The sequence below is a fragment of the Podarcis bocagei genome (genome assembly GCF_964188305.1).
Source record: "Podarcis bocagei genome assembly, chromosome: 2".
Lineage (NCBI taxonomy): Eukaryota > Metazoa > Chordata > Lepidosauria > Squamata > Lacertidae > Podarcis > Podarcis bocagei.
In genome coordinates this window covers 23,293,726-23,319,856 of record NC_138126.1, presented here as the reverse complement: position 1 = coordinate 23,319,856, position 26,131 = coordinate 23,293,726, and the positions used below count along the sequence as shown (strand labels likewise).

The 26,131-nt window shown below is 43.9% G+C and overlaps 5 protein-coding genes across 5 annotated transcripts in view; 4 read left to right on the top strand and 1 right to left on the bottom strand.

The window, feature by feature from the left end:
* LOC308581470 (olfactory receptor 2T27-like) overlaps positions 1-26,131 on the top strand; it is a gene marked incomplete at its 3' end in the record, with an annotated part of 241,324 nt that overhangs the window by 126,472 nt on the left and 88,721 nt on the right. The gene's annotated exons all lie outside the window — the stretch shown is intronic.
* LOC308581040 (olfactory receptor 2D3-like) overlaps positions 1-26,131 on the top strand; it is a 113,081-nt gene that overhangs the window by 2,662 nt on the left and 84,288 nt on the right. Inside the window, exons 3-4 of the mRNA XM_081183482.1 lie at positions 729-803; positions 1,715-1,860. The gene's annotated coding sequence lies outside the window, so the exon portion shown is untranslated. The remainder of the gene's footprint in view (positions 1-728; positions 804-1,714; positions 1,861-26,131) is intronic.
* LOC308581012 (olfactory receptor 2Z1-like) lies at positions 1,888-6,753 on the top strand. The gene is made up of 2 exons (XM_081183437.1): positions 1,888-3,668; positions 5,307-6,753. The coding sequence occupies exons 1-2, from the start codon at positions 3,630-3,632 to the stop codon at positions 6,252-6,254; spliced, it is 987 nt and encodes a 328-aa protein (XP_081039563.1). The 5' UTR covers positions 1,888-3,629; the 3' UTR covers positions 6,255-6,753.
* LOC308579691 (olfactory receptor 2AG2-like) lies at positions 10,379-12,428 on the bottom strand (the record flags this gene model as incomplete). The annotated part of the gene is made up of 1 exon (XM_081180627.1): positions 10,379-12,428. The coding sequence occupies exon 1, from the start codon at positions 11,264-11,266 to the stop codon at positions 10,379-10,381; it is 888 nt and encodes a 295-aa protein (XP_081036753.1). The 5' UTR covers positions 11,267-12,428.
* Positions 21,355-22,299, top strand: LOC308579690 (olfactory receptor 2T27-like; the record flags this gene model as incomplete). Its single annotated transcript, XM_081180626.1, has 1 exon — positions 21,355-22,299. One exon carries the CDS (start codon positions 21,355-21,357, stop codon positions 22,297-22,299), a length of 945 nt encoding a protein of 314 aa, XP_081036752.1.

The window sequence follows — 26,131 nt, the reverse complement described above, 5'->3', positions numbered from 1 at the left end:
AATTTATTTTCTTCTTCTTCTGCATATTCCAAATTAACTTAATCATTTACTCATCTACTTTAAACGTATAAAACTGCAGGTTATTACAATAGTCCTGCCAATGTTCTTATCTGTTTACAGTTTGTTTGAAAATATTCAATAAACCATTTCCATTCTTTTATTAAAAGTTTGTTATTTTGATTTCTTATTTTTCTGGTAAATTTCGCCATTTCTGCGTATTCCATAAGTTTTTGTATCCATTCTTCTTTCACTGGTACTTCTTCTTCTTTCCATTTTTGGGCAAATAACATTCTTGCCACTATAGTTGTATACATGAATAAATTTCTATACAGTTTGGGTAGTTCTGTCCCTATAATCCCAACCCCCTCCAATTCTTTGGGCAATTTGCATGGTTTTTGGAATATGAGTGGATTGGTAAGAACATTAACTATTTTCCACATTGGATGTGGGGAACCTGTAGCCTTCCAGATGTTGCTAGACTCCAACTCCCATCAGCTTCAGCCAGCTGGGTCAGGGATGATGGGTGATGAAGTCCAACAAACCTGGATAGCCCAACATACACACTTTAGAGGAATGGAATCTTTTGTGTGGAGTCAGGACATATGTAAAAAATATGTGTATATCTTTAACGTCATGCCTAATAATTTTATAAATTTTCATCATGTCATCTCCTACTTGACTTTTCTCTAAACTAGAAAGTCTCAAATTCTGCAACATTTCCTCACCAGGGAGTTGCTCCAGCCCCTTGATCACTTCGGTTGCCCTTTCTGAAACTTTTCCAACTCTACAATATCCTTCTTGAGGTGAGGCAACCAAATCAATAGGTTCAAAAGGACAGGTCAGTTTGAGGATGGCTGAAAATGGAGGGTACCCCGGGTAACACAGCAAATGCACAAATACCACTTCAGGTTCATGATCTGGAAACGAAAAGGTAAATGTAGAGGATTCTACATAAACACCAATGGGTAGAGCTGCAATCACATAGCTTACAGAATTCCTTAGAGCAATGTTTCCATCAACAACTTCTTAATTAAGGACTTGGGGCCAATTTCCCAAAGGTCAAAAGTCACCAAGAATACTTTACTAGATATTTTAAACTTTGAAGTGCCTGAGGAATGCAAATATTGCTCTTTAGTTCTTCCTCAGGTGATTTTCACCATGCTGCCAGGAGAACTAAAACTGGTGCGTTCTGAAGAACTCTCCAGCCCTAGCCCCTGAGACCAAAGGCTGAAATCATCATGGGTGAAAACAAACCAAACCAAACTAAACTAAGATGACACAACTTAGGGCTTCCAGGACTGAGATGCTGCTATTTTGAAGAGCATCCTCATTTCAGTAAATCAGGATACCTGATGTTACAAGGTATTTCTATTAATTAGTATAGCTTTTTCATGGATTTTATTTAGAGCTGTTGTTGCCTCCTCCATCCAAAATGTCCTCCAAAGTCTTTTCTATATGGTAAGGTAAAAGGTAAAAAGGTAAAGGACCCCAGTCAAAGGTGACTGTGGGGTGAGGCACTCATCTCGCTTTCAGGCTGAGTGAGCCGGTGTTTGTCTGCATACAGCTTTCCAGATCATGTGGCCAGCATGACTAAACTGCTTCTGGCACAACAGAACACCATGACGAGTGCCAGAGAGCATGGAAATGCTGTTTACCTTCCTGCCACAGTGGTACCTATTTATCTACTTGCACTGGTGTGCTTTTGAACCGCTAGGTTGGCAGAAGCTCTGATAAAGTGATGGTGCTGTGGTCTAAACCGCTGAGCCTCTTGTGCTTGCTGATCAGAAGGTCGGCAGTTCAAATCTGCGTGATGGGGTGAGCTCCTGTCTCTTCTATATATCCAGAAATGTGCACATGAAGGTAAGTGGTTTTGTTTTTGCTTTGGTGAGGCTTTTATTGAGCGATGGCTCTTGATAGTACAGATTTTATAAGCATTTCCCAACACTAGAAAAAAAATGGCTGCCTAGGTCCTGGGGTGGCAGTGAATGAGAAATAAAGTAGAATCAGCACCATGCCTAATAGCAACTAGATCCAAAATAAGTGATGCTCAACAAGATTCAGCCTTGAAGCATGAGATCTAGCCACAGACTGGAAAAACCCACAGCCATTCTCCAATGGACCAGATGGGTCCTTCATGTTTATATCTATACCACTCTTTGGCCAAGGCCCCCAAGGCAGTGAACAGACAAATACAAAACGGGGGAAAATGCTAAACCAAAGTGCAATACAATCAGTCAATAAGAACCTTCTTCTTTTGCGATCTCTTGTAGCCGAGTAAGATTGTCTTCCATAAACACAGTTTTAACAATGAGTCCGTAAGTGACTGTGGAGGCCAATTCTGGTTCCACACTTCCTTCCACAGTGGGTACATTGGTTTCTGGGCAGGAGTTGATCATGGTGAGGGTTTGCCAAGCGTGCCTTCCTCTTAGCACATTTCTTCCTTGCGTCCTGAGTTTGAGTGTCTTCAAAGCCCATGACACCTTTGGTAAAGGCTGCTCTCCAATTGGAGCACTTGCAGGCCAGTGTTTCCCAGTTGTCGGTGTTTATACTAATTTTTTTGAGATTTGCCTTGAGACAGTCTTTAAACCTCGCAGTTATAAGAATACAAAACAGCAACAGCAAAGGTGCACCACAAACAACACATTACACATTCATGGCTTGAATATGTGCTCCCACCACAAACACAAGGGTGTCCAGAAACAACTGGTTTCCAGGGTGAGGCTGGCTGGGTTCACCTTCTGGCACCTCAACAGGTAGCAGTTTTCTAGTCCCAGGCACAACAGCAGGTGCAGTAAAGAGGGGCTGGGGTGGCTGAAGTTGGAATCCACCTCCCAGCCAGAAAACGGTCCTATTACTGCTACTTGCCACATGTTGGGTGGCTTTGAGCATGGTCATTTCCCACTTCTCATCCCACCCCATGTAGCATGTTGCACACAGTGAGCAGTTCATCTGAACCACCCACCATGTGCACAACCTGTGAAATCCCACATCATATGTAGAGAAAACTTGTGCTCATGGCAAATAAGGGAGGATAGTTCAGTCACCAGGTGCACTGGGCAGTTCAGCTTAAGGCAGAAAAAGTCAACACTAGTCAAAACAAGTGCAGCCCAGGCTATTCTGCTTTCCAACTTTGGAAAGGTCCTTGCAGACATGCTTCCTGACATCTTGCCACACTAAAAATGTGCCACAGCAGAACTGGAGACCTTTGACATGCCTAAATTGCACCTGCTCAATAAGCTACAACAGCCGGTCCACATGCAGAGTGGTTGTGTTGGTTGATCCTTGGGTGAGCATGGACCCATCCTTGGGTGAGCATGGATTAGTTTTCTGGATTGTGCCAAGGAAAGTGCTTTTGCATGGGTTTGGGAGGAGGAGGGATGGCTGGCCCATGAAAGAACTGGAATGAAGGGCACTCTTAATGGGATTGTGAGATTCCATGTATTCTTTCCCCTTGAATCATAGGGTATGAATAGAACCACAGAACTGTAGAGTTGGAAGGGGACCATGAGGACTGAAGAAGTAGCTAGAGCTAGAGAAAGAGAGCAGTACAAGCAGCATTCAAGACACACAAAACACACACTTTAAAGGAAACACTGAAGACACTCACAGATATTTAAAGCATATTTAGGATGCTTTTCCTAAATGAAGACATCATTTCATCCCACCATGTAGGAAAAATATAATATTTTATTTATTTAAAAACTACATTTTGAATGTCTCCCAGGGAACTATTGTTACTGGAAGTTAAGAAGGTGGAACCGAGGAGGTCACATGGGTGTGGTCAAAGGCGTGGTCACAAAAACACTGCTGTTGTATAAGTACTTAGTGCCTAACTAAACCGAAAAGTGTCTAACCATGGCTTAGAAGCAGTCCCTCCTGTCACAGTTTGTAGTGTGACAGGTAATGTCACAATAGCCACACATTACTCAGAAGTAAGGTAAAGGTGAAGGGACCCCTGACCATTAGGTCCAGTCGTGGCCGACTCTGGGGTTGCGGTGCTCATCTTGCTTTATTGGCTGAGAGAGCCAGCGTACAGCTTCCGGGTCATGTGGCCAGCATGACTAAGCCGCTTCTGGCGAACCAGAGCAGCGCACGGAAACGCCATTTACCTTCCCGCTGGAGTGGTACTTATTTATCTACTTTGATGTGCTTTCGAACTGCTAGGTGGGCAGGAGCAGGGACCGAGCAACGGGAGCTCACTCCGTCGTGGGGATTTGAACCACCGACCTTCTGATCAGCAAGCCCTAGGCTCTGTGGTTTAACCCACAGCGCCATGTCTAACCTTGGCTTAGAAGCAGTCCCTCCTGTCACAGTTTGTAGTGTGACAGGTAATGTCACAATAGCCACACATTACTCAGAAGTAAGCCCCACTAAATTCCTTGGGGATGGTCCCCAGATGGGAGTGGAGCCTAAAAGGTACCACACAGAACTTGTACGCACAATAGCTTCATGCATATGTTGTGTGGAGGCTGGTTCATGAGGGCTGCTCTGCCAACCTCAGTCAGTCCTCAGTCAGATCCAACCTGCCAGTTTTGCTACTTCTTCCAGGCCAGTGGCAACATCCTGCCAGTGTGGTGTAGTGGTTAAGAGCGGTAGTCTCGTAATCTGGGGAACCGGGTTCGCGTCTCCGCTCCTCCACATGCAGCTGCTGGGTGACCTTGGGCCAGTCACACTTCTTTGAAGTCTCTCAGCCCCACTCACCTCACAGAGTGTTTGTTGTGGGGAAGAAAGGGAAAGGAGAATGTTAGCCGCTTGGAGACTCCTGAAGGGGAGTGAAAGGCGGGATATCAAATCCAAACTCCTCTTCTTCTTCTTCTTCTTCTTCTTCTTCTTCTTCTTCTTCTTCTTCTTCTTCTTCTGGCTCTGTGTTGTCCTTGTGAAATTCACCAGAGACGAGGGAGATGGGGACAGAATGAGAACGAGTTGGTTCTGCCTATCATTGTCTCTGGTTCTGCTACCCTCCGTCTCCCTACTTTCCACTCTACCAATCCCGCCACTGGCTTTGAGTCCAGACCAGAGCTTCTTGGACATATGCCTCAGAGCTGCACCCATAGGAGGACTCTGGGTCAATAGACACTGCCTGAATCACATCTCCTGTCTTGGTACCTGTGGAATTCCAACAGCACCAATGCTCTTTTGTTGTTGTTACAGAACATTCATAGTCAAATTAACATTGTATGGACTTCCTCGAGCTTTTCTTTTAATAGCCATGTACCTAAAGCATTGGCCAAAGCTTGAAGGTTTTCTGTTTTGTTTGTTGGATGCAGCTATTTCCTTCTTCACAAATGTTGCCCTTCTGTCTTCAGGTCAAAGGGATCATGGGAAATGAGAATGCCACATCATGGACAGAGTTTCTTCTTGTGGGCCTCGTGCATCTGAGGACACCCAACGTCTTCTTTGGTGCAATTCTTCTCATGGTTTTTGTTGCTTTGCTGGGAAATGGTCTCCTCCTGATCCTAATCCAAAGAGACTCCTCCCTTCACGCCCCAATGTATTTTTTCCTCAGCCAACTGGCCTGCATAGATCTGGGCCAAATCCTCGTTATTGTCCCTAAAATGTCTGCGAACTTTTTAGCCCACAGAAACACCATCTCGCTCGGCGGTTGTGTGGCACAGATTTTCCTCACGTTGACCGGGGGAGGTGCAGAATGCCTGGTCCTGGCCGCCATGTCTTACGACAGGTACGTGGCCATCTGCAGGCCCTTGCAGTACCCCATCCTCATGAGGAGAACAACCTGCCTCATGTTGACGGCTGGGATCTGGTCTTTGTCAACGCTTTCCATCATGCCCATTGCGATCTTTGTCCAGTCTCTGCCTTACTGTGGGTCAAATGTGATTGAGCATTATGTTTGTGATTTCCCAGCTTTACTGAAGTTGTCCTGTGCCGACACCTCTGCCTTTGAAAAACTGGTGTATTTTGATGATGTGGTCATACTTCTCCTCCCTATCTCAGTCATCGTTGCCTCTTACATCACCATCCTTGTGCAAGTGCTGGGCATGCGCTCAGTCAAAGGAAGACACAAGGCCTTAGGGACTTGCGTGTCCCACCTGTGTGTGGTGGGACTCTTCTATGGGGCAGCTGCACTGACATACACCGTCCCAGTATCCTCCTACTCTGCACAAAGGGCCATGATCTACTCAATGTGCACTACCATCATCCCACCAATGCTGAATCCTTTGATATACAGCCTGCGCAACAGGGATGTTCTAACAGCCCTAAGGAAACTCTTTCTGAAGCGTGCCCCTCATAAGTAATTTCTAGAGCCGAAACACCATTTCGCATAAGTTTGTAATGTTCCTGGGTCAAACAGCAGCCACTGAGAATGAGGAACAGTTTAATAAAAAGAGCTGTATTCAGAGCTGCCTCTTAGACCCTCTGTCTTCTGGGACGTGAGGCTGGTTTAGTAAACAAGTTTCCATGCACTGGCAGTAAAGGTAAAGAAGAAGAAAAGGTTCCAAATTATTTAAAAGGAAAAGAATTTGGTTTCGTTACAAAAAGGATCATGCAGTCTTTGTGTACATTGGCTCCCAGTACGTTTCCGAGCACAATTCAAAGTGTTGGTGCTGACCTTTAAAGCCCTAAAGGGCCTCGGTCCTGTATACCTGAAGGAGCGTCTCCACCCCCATCGTTCTGCCCAGACACAGAGGTCCTGCACTGAGGGCCTTCTGGTGGTTCCCTCACTGCAAGACGTGAGGCTACAGGGTACCAGGCAGAGGGCCTTCTCAGCAGTGGCACCCGCCCTATACTACGCCCTCCCATCAGATGTCAAAGAGACAAACAACTACCTGACATTTAGAAGACATCTGTAGGCAGCCCTGTTCAGGGAAGTTTTTAATGTGTGACACTTTAATGTATTTTTAATATTTGTTGGAAGCTGGGGAGCGGCTGGGGAAACCCAGCCAGATGGGCGGGGTACAAATAATAAATTCTTATTCTTATTCTTATTCCTATTGCATCCTAAAATTGCTTTCAATATCTGCAAGTACCTTCAATGTTTTCTTTAAGGTGTGTGTGTGTGTGTGTGTGTGTGTGTGTGTGTGTGTGTGTGTGTTGCCAATGAGCAAGCAGGCAGTGACAGCTTCTCCTCCTCCTCCTCCTCATCTCTGTTATAGTTCGAGTGGTCATCCCTTCTGGAGTGGCAGAGCAAGAGGTAGGTGAGCAAGTAGTTTGCAGACATGAACAGGAGGCTGCTTGCCTGTGCCACATTTCACAGTCGGCTCAGTTTTACAAAACTGAAAGGAAAAGCTCGTTCACAATTTATATGGATAGATAAAGGAAGAATAATTTATATGGATAGATAAAGGAAGAATAATTTGAATAACTGGGGACATGCTGTAGTTAAGCAAAAGTCTAAGCTGGAATTGAAACATGCCCAGCTGGTGAAAATTCAGAAAGATGGGAAATGAATAGAAATTAGAAAAAGGTATTATATTGTGAGCAGCAAAGGAAGGAGAGAAAAGAAACATCTGGAAGGGGGATGGGAAACCAACTTTTAAATTTGAATTAATTTGTTGTTTATTTATTAAATTTTTTGACAATCAATAAAAATTAATTGGCATTTTTTTTAAAGAAGGAAACTCATTCATACATTCTACTTTTGTAGACGATATAAAGCTAGGCTTGCTATACTACCACTTACTTTTAAATTCAATCAAATTTACTTCTGGGTAGACATGTTAGTAACTAGCTGCTATTTTTAGAGAGGAAGAGATCAAGACTTAAGAACTTCTGCAAACACTAGTCTTGTATTCCCTTGGCATCACATACCTTCTTCTCCTGCACAAGGTGAATGGCAAAAGGAAAACATCTTTAATTGCCTAATAAATGTGAATGTTCGCAAAAGAAAGGTATAAACACAGCATTTGAGCTATAATCCATGCACATTTAACCGAGAGTAGGGATAGAGGAGGAATTTGATTTTGTTTGCATTTTAAACTACCTAATTCAGACTTTCCGAAACAATATGTGAACCAAAGCACACCTATCTGTCAAAATTCACATGTCTTTGAATTTTGCAGAGCATCCCCCCCCCTGAATCATATTTCAAATGGCATATGCTAGACTAGATGGGCCATTGGCTTGATCCAACAGGCTCTTATTACCGTATTTTTTGCTCTATAAGACTCACTTTTCCCCTCCTAAAAAGTAAGGGGAAATGTGTGTGTGTCTTATGGAGCGAATTCAGGCTGCGCAGCTATCCCAGAAGCCAGAACAGCAAGAGGGATTGCTGCTTTCACTGCGCAGCGATCCCTCTTGCTGTTCTGGCTTCTGAGATTCAGAATATTTTTTTTCTTGTTTTCCTCCTCCAAAAACTAGATGCGTCTTGTGGTCTGGTGCGTCTTATAGAGCGAAAAATACGGTATGTTTTTTGTTATGGTTTTATGGTCTGTCATAAGGAATTAGATTGGGTGAGTTTCCATTGTACTTATTTCCATCATTATTCAGTTTTTTTCATCACAACTATCCTCATACCTCTCTAAAAACACACAGAGTACATTTACAACGGTCTTAAATAAAATCAAAACTTTAAACAAATATTTTATTGTTATTTATGCAGCTCCTGACAACTTTGAGTTCTTGTCCACAAAAAAAGAAAGGAAGGGTACAGCTTTCAAGAATAATATAATGCTCAGTAAAATACTGTATATTTGATCAGACTAAAGTTGTACCACAACAGCATGAGAAGCCATACGTGTGTGTGTGTGTGTGTGTGTGTGTGTGTGTGTGTGTGTGTGTGTGTGTTGACCTTTTCCCCAGCCCAGACTTTACTAGGGATCAATGCTATTCCCCCGGCCCTTTCATTGCCCCTGCCCCTACTCCTATTGTACCTACCCCAAAATGGTAAATCTCTCTTGGGGGGAAAGCCACTGTAGCAGACAGAAAATTCTGGCATAAAATAAAGGATACCTTTTCTTTATAAGATGAAACAACTTTAAAGGTCCCCAGCACTAAAAACCTTTGATCTGCCTAAAATTGTTCAGCATTAAACCACTCTGGATTTGCTCCTTTGCCTGCAAATTTCATCCATTTCTGCAAAATTAGAAACAAGTTGTAGCTGTTTGTAAATTCATAATTTTAGTGAATGGGGAAGACGGGGACACAACTTTGTTTTTTAGCAACTCTAATTCCAGTCCCAAATAATGAGTCAAATTTGACAGACACAGAGAGGCTCCAAAACAGGTCAGTCTGCTTTCCAAAGCTACAGATTAATAATAATAATAATAATAATAATAATAATAATAATAATAATAATAATAATAATTTTTATTTATACCCCACCCTTCCCAGCCAAGGTATCTAACAAGCAATAATAAAAACAAGTTGAATGAATACAACTTAAAAACAATATTAAAATACAACATTAAAATATTGAAACAAGTTTAATCTTGTGGCCAGTGCATACCACCAGGGCCATGTTGAACTAACTGGTCCCACTAGTGGAAGCCAGAGAAAGGACATAGCACATCACAGCTTTCCTTCCTCTCCTTCCCCCCAAATCGATTCAAAATTGCATTTTGAGTAGATGTGTCTAGGATTGCACTGTTAGTAATGGACATATATGAAATAAATCAAAGGCTCTTCTTCAGAAACATAAGGACATAGTACAGGTGAAGGGTGTTCTATATTTGTGTGCAGCAACTGCTGAGAACTTGTGCATTGTGACTATTATTCATTTTTCAGTTAGTGCAACAAGCAGAGCATACATTAAAGTGCACTGAAAAAAATTCCAGAGGAGTCTCTGTGTTAGCTTCTCACTGCAAAAACAGTCAAAGGGTGCTGTGGTGCCATAAAGATTGACAAAGCTTCCTTGGACTTGAGCTCGCTTTGTCAGATGCATGAAGTGAAACAGTACGTAATACAGAGGTACCTCGGGTTACATACGCTTCAGGTTACAGACTCCGCTAACCCAGAAATAGTGCTTCAGGTTAAGAACTTTGCTTCAGGATGAGAACATAAATCAGGCTCCGGCGGCACGGCAGCAGCGGGAGGCCCCATTAGCTAAAGTGGTGCTTCAGGTTAAGAACAGTTTCAGGTTAAGTACGGACCTCCGGAACAAATTAAGTACTTAACCTGAGGTACCACTGTATGTAGGAGAAAACTGGAAAGTGGGATTTGAATGAAAATGAAATGCAAGAAAGACCATCAGTGATCATAACACTTTCAAAGTTTGCTAAAATGGGCAAACCTTTTACAGTAGGGATAATCACTGAGATGATTGTATTAACATCTGCACTGGGGCAGGGAACTATTAACATGAAACAATGACAAAGAAGCATCTGATAAAGTAGGCATACGACCATGAAGATTCGGAACATAATGAATCCATTAATCTTAATGGGGCAGCAAGACTTCCTGATGACATTTCCTGGGAGGTTATTCAAGACACGTTTCTCCGGAACGTTTTCCTCAGTGCCGCCAGCACATCCCGATTCCTCAGGCTGTAGATGAGAGGGTTCATCATGGGAGTGACGATGAGGCAAAACACAGAAACCATATCGTCGTGGTATGGCATTTGGTAGGACCTGGGTCTCAAGTATTTGAACATGGCTGCCCCATAAAAGAGCCCCACCACGGTCAAGTGAGACAGGCACGTGCTGAGAGCCTTGTGGCTCCTTTCAGAAGAGTGCACCCTCAAGACCGTAGCAAGAATGCACACATAGGAGGTCAGAATGATGGCCGAAGGGAGGATCAGCAGAAGAAAGCCAGTAAAAACCAGTGTCTTTTCCAAGTGAGATGTATCAGAACAGGACAACTTCTGCATCGACGGGAGGTCACAAAAGATGTGATGGATTACATTGGAGCCACAGTAGTGCAGTAGCCGCACGTACATGCTGGGTCCCAAGGCACCAAAGGCACAAAACCAAACCACCGCGGTCAGGATGAGACAGACAGTTCTTCTCATGAGGACCGGATATTGCAGGGGCTTGCAGATTGCCACGTACCTGTCGTAGGACATTGCTGCAAGGATTAGGCATTCTGCGTTGCCCATGAGCAGTACGAAAAATATCTGGGCTGAGCACCCAGTCAGTGAAATGGTGTTCTTCTCCCTTAAAAAGTCCACAAGCATTTTAGGGCCGATGGTGAGAGTTTGAGAAATATCCATGACAGACAACTGACCAAGGAAAAAATACATTGGGGAATGGAGGCCAGAGTCCACGTGGATCAGGTAGAGGAGGAGGCTGTTTTCAGAGAGGACCATGATGAACATCATGACAAACAGAGTCATGATGACACTGGGTGATTTTGATTGGCTCAAAAAACCCATAAGGATGAATTCTGACCAAGATGTGGCGTTGTTCTTTTCCAGGACCTCTTGAGTTGGCTTGCTTGAATCTGAAGAGACAAGGAGAGACAATGATAGGGAAGGTAGTCCTTGTGTGCTGCCATTTTATTATTACTATTTTCACTGAAGTCATTCTTTCTTTTTCTAAGAGAAGAAATGTGGTAGTAAAGTCTTCAATGGGAGTTCCAGAGAGGAGATTGCAGCCGCCTTACTCCTCCTCCAGTCCTACTGCTGCAGTGCTGCTTTGAACTAAGCCATGGTTTGGCTTAGCATCCCAACCCAGACTCATGCTGTAAACCCAGTTAACAAACCTTGGCTACAGACTGTGCTCTCTTTGGTCTGAATGGCATGCTAAACCAAACCGTGACTTAGCTCACAGCAGCATAGCAGGAGGAGGAGTGGGGAAGGAGCAAAGCAGTTGCAATCTCATCTCTGGGAGGCCTCGCGCTTTCGCTGACCCATGGTTTGGCTTAGCGTTGCACATGAACTACCGTATTTTTCGCTCTATAAGACGCACCAGATCACAAGACGCACCTAGTTTTTGGAGGAGGGAAACAAGAAAAAAAATATTCTGAATCTCAGAAGCCAGAACAGCAAGAGGGATCGCTGCGCAGTGAAAGCAGCAATCCCTCTTGCTGTTCTGGCTTCTGGGATAGCTGTGCAGCCTGCATTCGCTCCATAAGACGGGCACACATTTCTCTTTACTTTTTAGGAGAGAAAAAGTGAGTCTTATATAGCAAAAAATACGGTAGCTCATTGAGTGGAATTATGAATTAAGTAAATGCCTGTCATTTCCAGGGCCGTTTTTTTCCAGCTGGAACTCACTGGAACTCCATTCTGGCACCTCCCAGGTGGGCACCATTGCCATTCTAAGAGAATAAGGGAAGCATTCGTGGTGAGTTCTGGCACCTCTTTTTCTAGAAAATTGGTACTGGTCACTCCATTCTAAACAAAGGAGCCCAGCGTGTGGTGTTATTTAATTCAAGCCAATATGATTCAGAAGAAATGCAATCTATTGTCCCAGTTAATAGTCAGTGAATCAAGTAGCCCCCCTGACAGGTGCAATTATTACAGCCATAACAGCAGAAGCCCTTTTCACATCTTACGGATGTAGCGAGGTTCCCAACAGTGAGAGGCGAGCCCTGCAAATGCAGGTGTGAAAGTTATTTGCACATTATTATGATGATTATTTATTAAATTTGTATACCGCCCTATACCCGTGGATCTGAGGGCAGTTCACAACATGAAATTACAATGTAAAAAGCACAGAATAATAATAAAAATATAGGATCCTGCTTCCCTCCCCCATTCTCTATTACACACATACATACACACAAATTTTAAGTGTGAAGAGGACTATTAAATGGCATCCTACCTTGACTTACCTCAGGGGTGAAGGACCTGTGACCCTCCAGTTTCCTAGCGAAAGGCCAGGGATGGTGGGAAGTACAATCTGTCACTATCTGGAGGGACAATACTAGTTTATATAAAAGAAACGTAGGCTATACATTCCTCGATAAACAAATGAGAAAATGTTTGCACAACTCATTTCATTAGCACAGAACATAAAACAACCACCTCAAATCATCTGTTTTATTTTTACTGCTGGATTACAGGTGTAAAATTTGTACCTGTATCATTGTGAATCCTTAAGGTGGCAATGGGAGGATCCTGTTGGGAATCAAGCCTTTATCAGGAGAAACTGGTCACTCTCCAGGCACCCGGCTTGATCTCCGGTTGACCTCCCTGTCTGCATTTCCCGGCAGGATACAGGCTAGGTCGCAATCGGCGATCCTTCTCAGCATGAGAAGAACACACCACTCTTCCCTGCCCCCCCAGGTAGGGGAAAGAGATAGACAGAAATGTATTTACATGCCTTTATTTCTGTCTTTGCAGCGTTACAGAAAAACATGTCTGCTCTCTTCAAACTCCAACAGCCGAGAGACAAACTCCTCCTTCTGTACTTCCTGTACAGCTCATATTACACTCTGAGCTAATTCCGGTGCTTTGCACTGTGAATAGACTGTCCCTCTGTTTCCCACGGAACAGTCCCAACATTGCCATTATGTTTTGCTTCCAAGCTAGCTGCAGCTCACGGCCGCATTGCTTCTATATCGTAACAGATCCCACATTTCAATATCTCCCGAAAACAGAGACGGTCTTTGTTATTTGATGGCACTTTGGTGCTTAATCTCTGTTGTGGAGATATTGCTCAGTTCTAGACAGCTTTTGTTGGTTAAAAACACCAGGCACTGCTTTCATCATCCAAGGGAGAAAGTCTCTCATTCTGTAGGGAAAACAGTCCCAAGACTTCAATTAAATGGCTGATAGGAGAAGCAAAATGGCTCTGAATAAGTTTTTCGCTGCCCAGCAGTTCTACACATCAGCCCTTCTAACAACTTGCAGAACAGTTTCTAAAAAGCAGGGTGGGGGTGGAGCTTGCTTTTTTTTGCAGCTGCGTGTACATTTTTAGAATTCACTTTCTGTGTACAGTCATACCTCATGTTATGTTTGCTTCATGTTATGTTCTTTCAGGTTATGTCCTGCTGCGACCAGGAAGTACCAGAAAGGGTTACTTCCGGGTTTCGCCGCTCACGCATGCGCAGAAGCACTAAATTGTGCTTTGCGCATGTGCAGAAGCGTCAAATCACGCCGTGCACCTGCGCAGATATGGGGCTTCAGGTTGTGCTCTTTTCATGTTGCTAACGGGCCTCCGGAACGGATCCTGTTCACAACCAGAGGTACCACTGTAATTGCTTTGTTTTAGCTGAGATGCACAGTGGCGTGGCATCTTTATCATATTCTTAGGAAATTTTACTGTTGTATCTTTGTTGCTTTTATGTAAACTGTGCAGATATTTTATTACGTAAAGCAGTAAAAATGTGATAATTAAACAGCATCTGAGAAACATGCCTATGGCTCACGCAACTCCTTACGTCCTGCTTGTGGGATTCCAAGATGCATTGGGGTGGCCACTGAAAACAGGGTGGTGGATGAGATGGGGCTTTGGTGTGATCCATCGGGGTTCTTGGGATCTTTGGGGTCCATGGATCATGGAGTGGAAACTTATCCATAGCTTCGTTAAGTAGCTGCCCCTCCATGTTTGGTAATAAACCATGTCATGCCAGGAGATGACCAGAAGGGAAAAAACAAACCTGGAAGAAGAGGGGGATAAGACCTCCAACTTTGTTGAGTCTCAGGCAACTAGGCTTGAAAAAAGTTGAAATGTCTTAGAAAAGAAAAGCCGAGTTACTGGTGGCAGTCAGTCAGTGTGGTGTGTGTTGGATATGCCCATAAATGTATATATGCATGCATGGATTGCAAGTGTGCTGTGAGTTTGTAGGGTGTGTAGTGTGTTTGTGGAATGCCAGCTATGGCCATCCCCACTTTGACCATGCCCAGTTGAATGCAGTCCTTGGGGTGGTGGAGAGTCCTATTGTGCGTGAAGGAGCCAGGCCCTGTGACCAATAGGACTTTGCAGGACTGGGGCCTTCCTAAGTTTGTTCTGAAGAGGCAAGGCGTAGCCTCACAGGTGAGGCTGATTGGTAACTCACAGCACCTGGTGGTAAGAGCTGGGAAGGGATATAAAGTCAGCATTTCCCTCCGGCTCTTTGGCACAGCAACACGCTTCCTGCCTTGCTGCGTTTGGCTTCTTGCTTCCTGCCCCTTGGACCCTTGGCTTCTTGACTCCCAGCTCTCTGACCCTCAGACTCTTGGCTTCCTGACTCCTGGCTTTTGGACCCCTTTTCCTTCTCCCACCCCGCCATCTTGCCTCCGGTCCTGACATCCCCTGCTGGGACTTTGATCGCCCGTGAACCAGACCTTGACACCTATTCTCACACTGCCCAACACCTGAGCATGGAACATATGACTCTTCTGCTGTTTTGTTGTTCAGTAGATGGGTAGGAACACCGCCATCCTCAATATTATGCCCCTATCTGGACAGGATAGCCTAACTACTGTTGTCTATGCTCTGGTAACCTCAATGTCAGGCTGGAGCCATCAAGCGAACAGCAGCAGCTGCCAGACTTGGACGGCAGCCCAGGGGATGAAGGGAGGTTTGTCACGTGAAGATCAGAGGAAAGGACAGGGGGGAGTTCACAGTCCAGAGACACACAGGACTTAGCAGACCATAGCTTGTCCGAACCAGTTTGCAAACCTCTCAGTGTGCAAGAACGCAGAAGAGGAGGGGTACAAGAAAAGGGGAAATTGACATCACAGAAGTGACGGAAGAGATTCATTTTCATGCGTTGTTTCTGGAGGAAGAGGAACAACGCTGAGGATTTAGTTGAGTCATCATCAGGGTAGCCATAAGTCACGGGGGCAGAGCGCCCCGGACAAGTGGCATGTTTTTTTCTAGAATAAAACCAACTTTTAATTGACTGTACGTGTATGCGTCTTGCTGCCGCTACACTCAAGGTTAGATTACTGCAATGCGTTATATGTAGGGCTGTCTCTGAAGATGCATCAGAAACTTCAGCTAGTGCAGAATTTAGTAGCCAGGTTGCTCACTGGAGCAAGACAGTTTGAGCATATTACACTGATCCTGGTCTGACTGCACTGGCTACCAATTAGTTTCTGGGCCCAATTCAAAGTGCTGGTTTTGACCCATAAAGCCTTAAATGGCTCAGGACCGCAATACCTCAGGGACTGCCTCTTTCCATATGAACCTACCTGGACCCTGAGATCACCTTCTGAGGCCCTTCTTTGTGTGCCTCCTCCTCGAGAGGTCCAGAGGGTGGCAACAGGAGAACGGGGCCTTCTCTGCAGTGGCTCCCCATCTGTGGAATACTCTCCCCAGGGAAGTTCGCCTGGCGCCTTCACTACACACCTTTAGGTGCCAAGCAAACACGTTCCTTTTTAACCAGGCATTTGGTTGATCTGATTTACATCCTATGCCCTTTTAAAATTTGTTTTTTGTGTGTGTGTGTTTGGGGGGGTGTGTGTTGTTTTTATTTTTATTAGGTATTGTCAGGGGCTGCCTCAGGTCTCAGCTCACAAAAGACCAACGCCAAGCTCTTCTTATATACAAGGATGTTTATTGCAGTTCATTATTGGTTCCACAACCGAGGCGTGCAGCCCCGCGTCTCTTAGCCTAGACGTTTGAAGTCCCCTCTGAATCGGTCCCGCCTCTACACCAGTTTAAGAGGCTTGTGCTAGCCCACCTCTTCCTGTCCTTTCTTTTCCGCAGGGTCTTTCTGTCCCCCTGGGTTCCTTCCCTCCTGCTTTCACCTGACGCGGATTCCTCAGATGCCTGCTCCCCCCTCCTTCGTGCTTTGGGGCCAGGCTCCTCCTCCGGGCTCTCTGCATTTCCGCGCGCCTCCACATTTGAACTTGGCGCACGTTCGCTACCCCTGACCTTCCTCTTGACAGTTACACTACTCCCTGTACTACTCTCCGCCCCTTCCGGCAGGACGTCCTGCCCCGATCTCCTTCCCCTGTCTCTTTCCTGCTCTGCTCCGTGTGTCACACTGGGAACTCCACCCTCTTCACTCCGTTCCTGCTGGGAAGCCGGCCCCGATCTCCCACTCCCACTTGGGGTTTCCCTGCTGCTTCCCTGCTCCTGACAAGTCCCCCCTGTGACCCCCCTTGGCTTGACCAGGGGCGCCCCCTTCTGGGAATCCTCCGATTCACTTGAGAGACTCATGGAAGACCTCAAGTCATTGTCATCCTCTTCCTCACTGTCCTGGGATTCTTCCCCATCGCTCTCCGTCTCCCCCCTTACCTGTGCCTCTGTCCCTGAACCCCTGACAGGTATTTTGTGGTTTTATATCTGGATTTTATTCTGTGAACCGCCCTGAGACCCCCGGGTGTGGGGCGGTATATAAATTCAATAGCTAAATAAATAAATAAAACAAAATATTATCAAATACAGTCCAGGAAAATGACAGCATTTTCAGACTGTGATTGGTAAAGTTACAGCAACTTTGGAATGTGAGTTGTAGGAAGTTTTCACTTTTGAACTGCATTAAAGTTCGGTAACAATTAAAATCTTGGATTTGGAACCAAATTCCCTGAAGATGGAGTTGGCTGAACATTCCTCCATAGAGATTAGAGATTGTATATGTGGCGGGTAAGAAATACAGGTCCAGGTTTGAATGTTTCAAAATTTTAAGGCATCTGTATTTTTCCTGCCTCTAGAAACAGGGAGCCAGTGGGGCTAAGCAAACATTTCACTGTAAATGTAAGTTAGGAAATGTTGCTTTTTCAGGGAGTATGAATTGGTTTTGTTTAGGGTTTAGAATTCAAAAACTTAAGTATGTCAAAAGGAAGCAAAGGCATAAGTACCTCTGTAGCCCTGACATCCGCCCCCTCTGCTTTTGAATATAAAAATATTTTCAGCGTATCTCATTAATTTAAAATGACAGGTCTTTCCCCCCCTGAATAATGTAGTGCAAAGCATTTTTGAAGTAGAAGATGAGTTGACTCGTAACCCATTTTAATTGGATCACAGCGCATAGTTTGATCAGCCAAAGAGAAACGAGGAACAATATTTAATTAATTCAGCAGGAGCAACAAAATGTTTCAAAGGAGCATTTGCAACTAAATTCCTTTTTTAAAGCCTACCCTTTCCTCTCTTACTCAACAGCACCAGCCAACACAGGTATGTAATTCTTAACTTTTGCAGAGGCCATACTTTATTTGGGTGGTATCCAACTTAGTCCTACTCAGAGAAAACCCACTGAAATTAACGCACCTAAATTAATCATGTCCAGTAATTACAATGGGTCAACTTGGAGAAGGACGACCGTCGGATGCAATTTTTTGCAATGTGATGTTCCATAATGTTCATTCATGATAACATCCACTTTCTTATACACAAAAAGTCTATCATAGAAGAGCAAATTGAATCAGAAAATGTATGTACATACAGGAATGCTTATGAACAGTGTATTCCGTTCTCATGCTGAGCTTGGGCAGCATGCAGAGCTTTGCATATCTGTAAAAGCATTATAAAGCTTTGAAATATGACCCATTTTGGCCATTCATTCATTACTTCTTTTGTCCAACCTTTCATTTATACTCCTGTACAGGCTGCTAGATGGGACGCGGGTGGCGCTGTGGGTTAAACCACAGAGCCTAGGACTTGCCGATCAGAAGGTCGGCGGTTCGAATCCCCGCGACGGTTTGAGCTCCCGTTGCTCAGTCCCTGCTCCTGCCAACCTAGCAGTTCGAAAGCACGTCAAAGTGCAAGTAGATAAATAGGTACTGCTCTGGCGGGAAGGTAAACGGCGTTTCCGTGTGCTGCTCTGGTTCGCCAGAAGCAGCTTAGTCATGCCGGCCACATGACTGTACACCGGCTCCCTCGGCCAATAAAGCGAGATGAGCGCCGCAACCCCAGAGTCAGCCACGACTGGACCTAATGGTCAGGGGTCCCTTTACCTTTACATCCCAACTATCGGCTGTTTCAAAAGAGGGCATTAGGGCTGGATTAATCTCATGTACTTCACTCTCTTTCTCCCCCTAAAACAGAGGGTTGGTAGGGCTTTGAGGAACTCTTCCAAAATTCCTCCCGGATTTGGGAGTTCCAAATGACCGAGTCTTCTTTCCAAAACAGAATAAATGGGAATTAGATTTGTCTGTCACTCCAGCCAACTTTCCCATTCACATGTATTCATTAATGAAACACTGCCAAAAAAAAATAAATATGTGTGCGTTCGTGTCCTGGCATTGTACATTCAGTGGCATCATTACCATTTTTGTGACTTTTCATTGCCTCGTAGGATGCAGGGATGGGGAGAATTTACATTCTGTTTGCACATAAAGGCAAATCTACCTATTCCGCACTCTTCAGAAACCAAAAGCACAGCCATCCTTTGACTTCACACTACATCTGAATTTTGCAATTTGCTTCTCTGGTTAAATACTGTTTGCATACATGCATAAACTAGAGTTAATGCATATATTAGTGAGAATGTATTATATTACCAGAAATTGCCTTGTAGAAATGTTTGTATTAGGCAAAATTCTATACACAAAGATGGATATTGGGAGAAATTTGCATTAGAATGCTGCTGAAATTTCACTTGGCCTTTAAAAAGAAACAAGCTACAAAGTCTAATGGAAATGGGGAGAAGTGAATTTAAAGCTGGCTGGAGTGTGGGGGTTGGTGGGGAAGAGAGATTTCCCCATTCCTAGCGGTATAGCACATGTATGGATCTGTATAATAATAAACCACTATATTAAAAAAATATTCACCCAACTATACACAGGATCTCATCAAAATTGTGCTTGTGTGTTTTATCTACCATGCATACCTGTACTGTATTCTTCTGTTTGGAAGTTAATTTAATATATTGTCCTAGAGTTAAACCAGAAATCAGACGGAGAGGAAGCATGGAGCAGACCAGGTAAAATAATCATGGAGTAGCATGTTTGATGTTTTATCGTGTTTTTAATATCTGTTGGGAGCCGCCCAGAGTGGCTGGGGTTTAAATAATAAATTATTATTATTATTATTATTATTATTATTATTATTATTATTATTATTATTATTATTTATTATTATTATTATTATTGAAATCTTCTCATGCCTAAGAATATAGTTGCAGTCACGGAAACAAGCTATTAGACTGACGTGCCTGCCCATATATTATTGTTAGTGATGCTTTTATAACCCTTAATTCCAAACTAGACTTCTAAGTGGCTCACGGTTATTAAAATATTACTGGTAGCATCCAGTAATATACTGTAAAATTAATGAATGTTAAAGGGATGTTGGATTGAAAATAAGCGGTATTGGTAAAAAGATTAACAAGAATATGTGAATACAGATTGACAATGGTTTAAAATATATAGTCATAATAGGTTAAGATATTGAGTAAAGATAAATGATAGAGGGTTAGGATTTGCTGAATTAATTATGTGAATTGGAATACAAAAAAGGGGTGTGTGAGGAGGTCAGGAAACAAGTAAATGAAATATAAGACATGAAAATATTGATTTCTTTTTAACATTTTCTTACTTTTTATGTGTTTTGTTTTTGTATTTTTGTATCTTTTTTTCTTTTATTATTGTTATTCTTTTTATTTCTTACTTTTAATCTTGTAACTTTTTATTGTCTGTAAAATCTCAATAAATATCATTTAAAAAATAAAATAAAATAAAATATTACTGGTAGCATCGTATAGTTACCAAACTTTATTTCATAAAATTTATATACTACTTAATTGCAAAGAAAAAGCCCCCCAAAATCAACAAGCTTTACGAAAAGAATAAACCAGTGAAATAGTAAAAACCATTAAAACACTGAGGAAATTAAAACCAGCAATAAACTAAAGACACAGCAGCATTCAGATAGGCTTGTCTGAACAAAAATGTTTTTAGCAAGCACCAAAAAGAGCACAATAGAGTTTCCAAGTCCTGCCCATTGAGCATTTCTTCTGATTTCTTTGCACAATGATCACAAGGAGATTTTACAAAATCTGCTACTTGTTGAGTAATAGGAATAATTTATTATTTATACCCCACCCATCTGGTTGGGTTTCCACAGCCACTCTGGGCGGCTCCCAACAGAATATTAAAAACATAACAAAACAGCAAGCATTAAAAACTTCCCTAAAGGTCTTCTAAAAGTCAGATAGTTGTTTATCTCCTTGACATCTGATGGGAGGGTCAGTTCAAAGGTAGCCCCACGTAGAGCGCATTGCAGTAGTCCAAATGGGAGATAACCAGAGCATGCACCACTCTGGCAAGACAGTCCATGGGCAGGTAGGGTCTCAGCATTCATTCTGATTTCTTCTGCAGGGAGGTTATACAACATTGCCTCAAGCAATTGTTACTTGGCACTTTCAAGAGCATTTCCCCATCATTAGGGTGAAGGGAAGAGTGGATTTGTTTCATAACAGTGCTGAGCTGGTCCTCTTTAATTCCACAACCTGAACTAGCTGACTAAATCCCACCTGGAAGCTCTCAGAGATTCTTCTAACGCACTGTATTTTAAAATGTTCTATCATTGTTGTTTATGTTGTGCAAAGAGTGGATGAACAGTAACTCTACAATTATGAACGGTGTTTCCCACATGCTTTTGCTTTGTGTTTTCAAGCGAAATCCTGGCAAATGAAGGAGGAATGGGAGAAGGAAATATTACATCCTGGACAGTTTTCCTTCTTGTCGGGCTTCAGCACCAGAGGTCTCCCAGGGTTTTTCTTGGTCTGATGCTTTTCATGTTTGTAATAGCTCTGGTGGGAAACGGACTCCTTCTTTTCCTAATGAGAACGGACTCTGGCCTGCAGACGCCAATGTACTTCTTCCTCAGCCAGTTAGCCTTCATGGACCTCTGCCAGGTTCTCTCGATTGTTCCTTCCATGACAGTGAATTTTGTAACCCAGAGATATGACACTTCACTCTGTGGGTGTGTCATCCAGATTGCTGTCACGCTGACACTGGGCGGAGCAGAATGCCTGATCCTGGCTATCATGTCCTATGACAGGTATGTGGCTATTTGCAGGCCCTTGCAATATCCAATCCTCATGAGAGGGGAAATCTGTTATTTGCTGTCAGTAGCGGCCTGGTGTTGGTCTTCTGTGCAGGCCCTAACCTGTTCCCTTTATGTTCTGCCTCTTCCCTACTGCAAGTCCAATGTGATCAACCATTACATGTGTGATTATCCAGCCCTTGTACAGTTGTCCTGCTCTGACAATTCTGCCTTCAATAAAGTCACATATTTGGGGGATTTCCTAGTTTTTCTCATCCCCATCTCAGTCATCCTGGCTTCCTACATAGCCATTTTCCTTCAAGTCCTCAGAGCACACACCTCTGGAAGTGGCCATAAAGCCCTGGGGACCTGCTTGTCCCATTTGTGTGTGGTGGGGATCTTCTATGGATCGGCCATTTTGATGTACATGACACCTGCGTCCTCCTACACACCAGAGAAGTCCATGGTTATCATAGCCTTTTGCACCATGGTCCCTGCCATAACGAACCCTTTTATATACAGCCTGAGGAACCGGGACGTGTTGGCGGCATTGAGAAAACTCCATGCAAAATGTGCAGTGCTTAAAATTATTTGTTAGATAAACAAATGGGCAGGTCCTGGAGGAGCCAGCGAAATCGACTTCCGGAAGTACAATGGAAGGTTATGATGAAGGACAGAAGCAATGTCTGTTTATAGACTGTCCGTACTAGTCTCTCTCAGCCTCCATCCTGCCTCCTTGGCTACTCTGAAGAATCCACGTCATACAATAGCCAAACCAATATGATCAGTTTCCACCTCTTTATTCCACCCCCCCCCCCGCACCTTATTTGCAGTGCCTTCCCTGTTTCCTGTGCCTTCACTGTGCTTGTGTTTGAAGTCTAGATAAGTGTCACACTTGACACTTGAACTTGTTGGGTGACATTTCGGTTCACTTTTGGGTGGGGTGGAGTGGGGTGGGAAATGCCTTTGCAGGCAACATTCTGAGCTTTTTTTCAGCTTGTTTGGGAAGCCAGACATTTAATGATATCTAATTTGCTGCTTACCATGTTGTTGGAAATGAAACACTGGTGCGAAGACTGGGGTCCTGGGACCCTTAGAATAAAACCTGAACAAAATTGGTGAAGCAGCAAAATGTTTCTAGATACGTACTGGCAAGGATGGGTGTCCAAAAACAGGCACACCCACCATTTAGTAAAACACACATTTTTATCACAAGTTCCTCCCCTCTCCTCCATTGGCTGGAGGCTCACCCCTGTTGACGTCTCCTATCCCTCTAAATCCAGGGACCATCACTCCTAATTTTTGTTGTTGTTTAGTCATTTAGTTGTGTCCGACTCTTCGTGACCCCATGGAGCAGAGCACGCCAGGCACTCCTGTCTTCCACTGCCGCCCGCAGTTGGTCAAACTCATGCTGGTAGCTTTGAGAACACTGTCCAGCCATCTCGTCCTCTGTCGTCCCCTTCTCCTTGTGCCCTCCATCTTTCCCAACATCAGGGTCTTTTCCAGGGAGCCTTCTCTTCTCATGAGGTGGCCAAAGTATTGGAGCCTCAGCTTCAGGATCTGTCCTTCCAGTGAGCACTCAGGGCTGATTTCCTTCAGAATGGAGGAATTACTCCTAATTACTTTTACTCAAATAAGGCGGGGTGTTCCTATGCTTTCACACATCTACTCAAGCGATAAAGCCACACCCTAACCACCGCTTAGGCATGTATGAGATATGCCCTGCCCAAGCTCACTGAGGTATCCCGATAAACCATAGCCTAACAGCAATCCGCCCTGTTTTTGGGCATTCTATCCACAAGCCAGTAAAGATAAGCCTCTAAGTGAGTCGGTGGTTTCTTAGCTGTTGAAGCCATCTACTCAGATGCTGTAACTGCTTGAGGCCTTATGAGCTCTTAGGATTTTATGAAAAAGCGACATTTTTATTCCTTATACATGTGCACCTACCAATGCCCAGAGTTTTCAGAGATTTTCTGCAAGCATGTACCTGTGTAATTCTAGCACCATGCTCTCCTTCTCAGAAGCCACTTTTGACTCAAGTTTCATACTCTCCATAATGTCTGCTGCAACTAGAACTAAGAAATGATGAGATTTCTCTTTTTATCTATGATGTAGGAACAGTAAATATTGATGCTTACATGGAGACACAAAAACTCATCCTCGTAAGTGTAATTCTTATTTATTTGGATAGGTAGGATGGTCATTCTACATTCACAATTAGCTAGGGGATTCATTAGCATTAGCAAAGGGAGAAAGGATCGCAAAAGGAAGATTTCCAACCCCTTTTTGTGGGTCATCCACCCAAGCTGAATGTGGAATGATTCATGACAGAGGGGGGGAAAGTCCCTTTTCACACAGCACAGCTTTATGCAGTTTAAATTGCTACCACAACATGTAGTGATGACCACCAACTTGGACGACTTCAGAAATTCACAGAGGGTTTGAGGGCTTGTCCAAATATCTGCTTGTCCCATGTTTAGAAAGCAGTTGTGTAGCATTGTGGTGGGGGCACAGCCAGTTGGGCGGAGTATAAATTTATTTATTTTATTATTATTATTATTATTATTATTATTATTATTATTATTATTATTATTACTTGCCCCAGTTGCAAAATTGTTAGGGAGGTGCAAAATTTCAACACCCCGTATTGCCTCCATACGTATGCATGTTTCCATTGCTGGGCTTCTTTGAAAACAGCTTCTAAATGCAAACCAGGAAGTGACCTCTCCTGACAGCAGAACAAATCTCTGTGACTGTGATCCCTTGGGTCTCCATTCCCCACCCCCTTTTTGTGGCCCTGAGGGCTGGCAACCCATGCTACACCACTGCTAGAAAGCATGGGTCTGAGCAGTTTTCTGCTTGCCCTGTGCTTTCTAGGCATGGGGCTGGGCAGTTTGCCTTTGCCCCACTGCTTTCCCTGTGCCCTGTGCCCTGTGCCCGTTGTTGTTCAACATATTTGTAAATGACTTGGATGAAGGAATTGAGGGGCTGCTCATCAAATTTGTAGATGACCCCAAACTGGAAGGGGTAGCTAATGCCGTAGAAGACACAATCGGGATACAAGATGACCTTAATAGGTTGGAGAACCGGGCCCAATCTTGCGAACAAATGCAAGGTTCTGTGATTAGGCAGGCAGAGTCAGCTGTACCAATATAACATGGGGGACACCTAGCCAGGAGTATATGTGAAAGGGATCTAGGGGTCTTAGTAGACCCATAATATAATAAAGTCTTACGAGGAACAGTTTGGGAGCTGGGTATGTTTAGTCTGGAAAAGAGGAGACTGAGAGGAGATATGGTAGCCATTTTCAAATATGTCAAGCATTGCCACATGGAAGAAGGAACCAACTTGCTCCAGAGATCAGTGGTTTCAAGTTACGAAAAGGAGACTCCAACTAAACATCAGAAAGAACTTTCTGACAATAAGAGCTGTTTGGCAGTGGAACAGGCTCCCACGACAGGTGATGGACTCTCCTTCCTTGTAGGTTTTTAAGCAGAGTTTGGATGGTCATCTGTCATGGATGCTTTAGCTGAGATTTTTCTGCATTGCAGGGGGTTAGACTAGAGGACCCTTGAGGTCCCTTCCATCTTCCAAATGATAGAATTTTAACTGTTGTTTTGGCCCAGCCCACCACTGGCATGCAATCCTTAAAAGGTAGGTTGCAAGTCTTCCTAGTCTGCCCAATGCCATAAAACCAAAAAGGTAAAAGGTAAAGGACCCCTGGACAGTTAAGTCCAGTCAAAGATGACTATGGAGTTGTGGTGTTTATCTTGCTTTCAGGCTGAGGGAGCCGGCGTTTGTCCACAGACAGCTTTGCAGGTCATGTGGCCAGCATGACTCAACCACTTCTGGCGCAAGTGGACACAGTGACGGAAACCAGACCGCACAGAAATGCCGTTTACCTTCCCACCACAGAGGTACCTATTTATCTCCTTGCACTGGTGTGCTTTCAAACTGCTAGGTTGGCAGGAGCTGGGACAGAGCAACGGGAGCTCACTCCATTGCAGGGATTCGAACCACCGACCTTCCAATTGGCAAGCCCAAGGGGCTCCGTGGTTTAGACCACAGCGCCACCCGCATCTCAGAACCATAAGGAGAACCCTGTTGGCTCAGCCTTTTTAGTTGAGCATCCTGTTTTCACAGTGCCCAGCACCCCATGTCTGTGAGGAGCCCATAAGTAGGACCTCACCACTGAACATTTGAATCTTCTTCTTTTTTTATTGTTCAGTAGGAGGGTGGGAGCAAGAATCCTCATCCACAACAACATTATAAAATACTGTGCAAGAAAGTTACAGCAACTTTGGGATGTGAGTTGTAGGAAGTTTTCACTTTTGAACTGCATTAAAGTTCGGTAACAATTAAAATCTTGGACTCGGAGCCAAATTCCCTAAAGATGGAGTTGGCTGTATATTTCTCCATTGGGATGAGAG